The sequence below is a fragment of the Leptodactylus fuscus genome, chromosome 5 (genome assembly GCF_031893055.1).
Source record: "Leptodactylus fuscus isolate aLepFus1 chromosome 5, aLepFus1.hap2, whole genome shotgun sequence".
NCBI lineage: Eukaryota > Metazoa > Chordata > Amphibia > Anura > Leptodactylidae > Leptodactylus > Leptodactylus fuscus.
In genome coordinates this window covers 3349442-3354043 of record NC_134269.1, presented here as the reverse complement: position 1 = coordinate 3354043, position 4602 = coordinate 3349442, and the positions used below count along the sequence as shown (strand labels likewise).

Here is a 4602-nt window from a genome sequence, read left to right as displayed (position 1 = left end):
TCCTTGGTAGATAAGATCTCATGCTCATCAGCAATCTAATTATTTCCCCATCTGCCTCTCTTGTTCAATGCTTCTCCTTAACTCATGGGGGATGGTTGGTTCCTAGGCTGTAACAAAGCCCTTCCACATGTATATAGGAAATTTCTGGTTGCAGGCATCTTCCAGGCATAAACAATAGACACAAAAATTTCCTTTGAAAGAGTTCAGAAATTTTGAAAGTCCAAATGATTAGCTATTCATGGGGCAATGATAGAGTAGAGGATTATTGTAAATATAGTCAAATAAGTGACAATGGAAAGGTTGCTCTCAGATTGGAGCTTCTGTAACAGGCTGCCACTCAAGTGGCGCCATCTTGGAAAACCCACAAAGATAGCAGAGTAAATCAATGAGCTTAACTAGACCAGTAGCTCTTCCAATAGCAATGGTGAGAAGAAAGAATCAGGAGGAGAAGTCTAGTAGTGGCCGAAGCCACTAGTCTCTAGCATTTTATTAAAAAAGAAAAACATGATGACATGGTCCTGATCACTACCAGTACTCTAGCGCAGGGAGGCAGGATTGCTGGCACTAGAGATGATAACTTGTGGTCATAACTAGAGATGAGCGAGTAGTACTCGATCGAGTAGGTATTCGATTGAATACTACGGTATTCAAAACACTCGTACTCGATCGAGTACCACTCGCTGTTCGAATGTAAAAGTTCGATGCAGAACCAGCATTGATTGGCCGAATGCTATACAGTCGGCCAATCAATGCTGGTTCTTCTCCTACCTTTAGAAGTCTTCTCTGTGCAGCTTCCCCGTGGAGTCTTCCTGCTCTTCATTCACTTTGCCAGGCATCGGGCCTGGGCAGAGCCGACTGTGCATGTCCGCTTGTAGTGCAGGCATGTGCAGTCGGCTCTGCCCAGGCCCGATGCCTGGCAGAGTGAATGAAGAGCCGGAAGACGCCCCGGGGACGCTGCAAGGAGAAGACTTCTCGGAGGATCCAGCCCGACCCTCACTCGTGGACTTGGTAAGTATAATTTGATCGAATGTGGTCCCCGAAACGAGCATTTTCCCCCCATAGACTATAATAGGGTTTGATATTCGATTCGAGTAGTCAAATATTGAGGGGCTACTCGAAACGAATATCGAACCTCGAACATTTTACTGTTCGCTCATCTCTAGTCATAACCCTTGTATACAGTAAGGCTCTCTGGGATCCCAGAGTATAATAGCCCTGTGCCCTTATAGCCCCTTCTATCTTACCTCTCAGCTGTGTCCCTATTTGTCATTGAGAGATTGGAGTGGTCTAAATATATTCTTCACCACTGTTTGTCCCATTACCCTTAAATCACCTCCAATTGCAGGGACTCCTTCACAGCCGCTCACGGGCAGACACTTTGTAAACCTATTCAAATGAATGGGTTTGGAAGTGACTGCTGGTTTCCGTCTCCTGTCCATTTTCTCGGACAGAAGACGGAAACCTGAAAGCGGAGACTGGGGTGCAGATGTGAATCAGTCCCTGCAAAGTCTTTCCTGTATGACTTTCTTAATATCTTTATTCCTCAGACTGTATATAATGGGGTTGATCAGAGGAGTAAACACAGTATATAGCAAGGGAAGGATCTTACTGACTGTAGATGATTGTCCTTTAGTTGGGACAACATAAACAATGAACATAGACCCATAGAATATGGAGACCACAATGAGGTGGGAGCTACAGGTGGAGAAGGCTTTCTGTCTACCAGTACTGGATGAAATCCTTAAGACTGCCCGAACTATAGAAGTATAAGACACTACAATGATGATGGTTGAGGTTAATATAATTGGAGCCCCCAAACCATTAATCTCCAAAAGAACAAAAGTAGTGTCAGAACAGGCGAGTTCTAGTAAGGGGACAAGGTCACAGAACACATGGTCAATGATATCTGGCCCACAAAAATATAACTTTGATGGTGTTATAGTGGTAACGAATGAAATGGAAAAACCCAACAACCAACATATAGAGACCGATTTAATACAGAATGTATTTGTCATGATAGAAGTGTAACGGAGAGGATTACAGATGGCCACATATCTGTCATAGGACATCACTGTCAGGAGGAAACACTCAGATGTTTCTGAAGAAGCAAAAAAATAAAACTGTATAAAACAACCAACAAAAGTAATGGCCGCCCCATTATTCAGTAGGATGTGGAGCAGGTTGGGGACAATATTTGTGGTTAATAAGATGTCACTGATGGAGAGTTGTGAGATGAAGAAGTACATTGGGGTGTGGAGGATCTTACTGGAGGACACCAGGGTGATGATCAGGAGGTTCCCACATAGTGTTAGATTATAAAGAATAAAGAACAAAAGGAAGAGAAGATTTCTTAATAATTGACTGCCTTGAAATCCTACGAGGAAAAAACTTGTGACAATTGTCCGATTGGTCTGCAAAAAGAATAAAAAAGCAAAGTCACAATCTATTGTGGTGTAGACGAGAATGAGCTTACTATAGTAATAGGATATGAATGTCCCCAGCACTGTGCTAGTAATATCATCCCTGTAATCTCCACAAATTACACAGAATCCTAATCTGTAGGGAGAGACTTTTATAAGACCAAGAACATAATTCTGAGAAGAACATAAACTGTAACCAAGAAATATAATATAAAGACGTGAGCGACAGGCGACTGTAAGGGGCGCTCTCTGCAATCCTTCTCCCTCCCATAAACATGCCAGAAATGGGGTCAGATTAATTACACACTAAAATGACACCCTATTTGTTAGAAACAGATCCCTATGTCTCGAAATCTAAGTCCCAGGGATGTCAGGTATATGGGGACGGCACCAGCCAAAGATCTTGGTAGTCAATGGGGGCTCTAACTTTAATATTACCAGGTAATACTTCATTATCACTAGTGGTAGTCTCTAAATACACAATGTAAATATGAAGACCAACAAAACGTTTAGGAAAAGGTGACCCAGAAGTTTCAAAATGTTACCATGAAAAACTACAGCTCGTCCAGCAATAAACAAGCCGTCACACAGGAAGACAAAGGGTTCTAAGAATACGGTGACAAATAGAGACATTCATTGTCTTACTGTCCAAATACTAAACCATAACAAGCTGTATAACATTGGAGGTTGCTGTGATCATACTGAGCTGCAGAAGAGACTCGGATTATTGTCAGACAGCACAAACATTATTTGAAAAAAACAACAACAAAAAAATGGGTTGTAAAATGTTAAAAATACTAATCATGTACAAAAATTGTTATCCAGTCTGTTCCCCTACATTGTGTCACTTGAGGACATGGGTTTTTGAAGGATACATTGTATTCTGTCTTGCTGAAGGGAAAATAAAATCTATACTATGTAGCTTTATGGATACAAAGATAGAAAAATAAATTCAAAATTTTACATTTTTCATGTTTTACATTCTCAACGATGTTTAACTCAATTACCATTACTCCTTTAACTACTAAACCAGGCAATGCCCTTAAGGAGGTAATCATCACATACAGCGTTTTATATCAGTATTGTATATTCTCCCTCCCCCAGTATTATAATGTGTATAACAGAGAACACCAGTGATTGTCTGTGTGACAGTGGGATCTATAGAATAATAATAATAATAATAATAATAATAATAATAATAATAATAATAATAATAATAATAATAATAATAATAATAATAATAATAATAATAACTTACATCAGATCTCTCCATCTCCAGCCAGTCTACGTCTCTGGATCTCTCTTACTCCCTGTATATATAGAAGCACACAGTGACGGCAGAGGATTGTGGGAAATAAGACCATGGGATGTTCTTGCCATGACCTCAGGTCTCCTGTGTTACAACTTACAGAGAAGGAAAACAGCTGAGAATTGTCCGGAGATCACAAGAAGAAACTTTGTTAAACATTTTTAACTTCTACAATGCAAACGACTCTATAGAAAGTTTCTTCCATTCCCTTTAGGTTTCTCCTGAACTTCTGATGATAATTTCTTTTCTGGAGATTATAAAAGTTTCTTTACTATTAGAGAAAGAAATTAGAAGTAAATTAGAAGATCTTCCGGACTTGTGTTATGTGTAAGATCTGGTGGAGGACAATGGTCACAGCCGTATATACCCTGTATTGTCCTCTCTGACCCCTTCAGAACTTTTTGTCCCTCCAGTACCTAAATCTGCCGTACACAACAAAACACAACAAAACAGTAACAAACCAAGGCTCTTTGGCCCTAAATAGAAGATCTTTAACAAAAGACATAATAAAGAAAGGGACACAGAAAATGGACCAACTTTATAAAACAGTTTTATTAAAAGATTTAAAGGAAAAAAATAAAATTAAAAAGTTTTTAAATTAACATGTTTTTGATGTTACGTGGGCTATATGACACACACATATATACACTTAAGGTACAGAACAAATATTCGACATAACTCTCAATTTCTGATCAGCCCTTGAAAAATACTTGTCTACAAGTCAAGCCCATGCACAATGGTGTGTGGTGGTGGTCGTGGGGGTAATACTGAAGAAACCAGCCACAAACGGAGGGAAAAATCATCATCCTGTAATACAGTTGTGAATATTGATGGCATCCCCCACACCTAGGATGATACTGGTTCTATGAACGA

General features: G+C 39.7%; 1 protein-coding gene across 1 annotated transcript; it reads right to left on the bottom strand.

Moving 5' to 3' along the window:
• Nucleotides 1-1259: 1259 nt before the first annotated feature.
• LOC142204290 (olfactory receptor 11H6-like) lies at nt 1260-3693 on the bottom strand. The gene is made up of 3 exons (XM_075275600.1): nt 3679-3693; nt 1516-2411; nt 1260-1326 (listed from the first exon to the last, which is right to left on the bottom strand). Exons 1-3 carry the CDS (start codon nt 3691-3693, stop codon nt 1260-1262), a joined length of 978 nt encoding a protein of 325 aa, XP_075131701.1.
• Nucleotides 3694-4602: the final 909 nt, after the last annotated feature.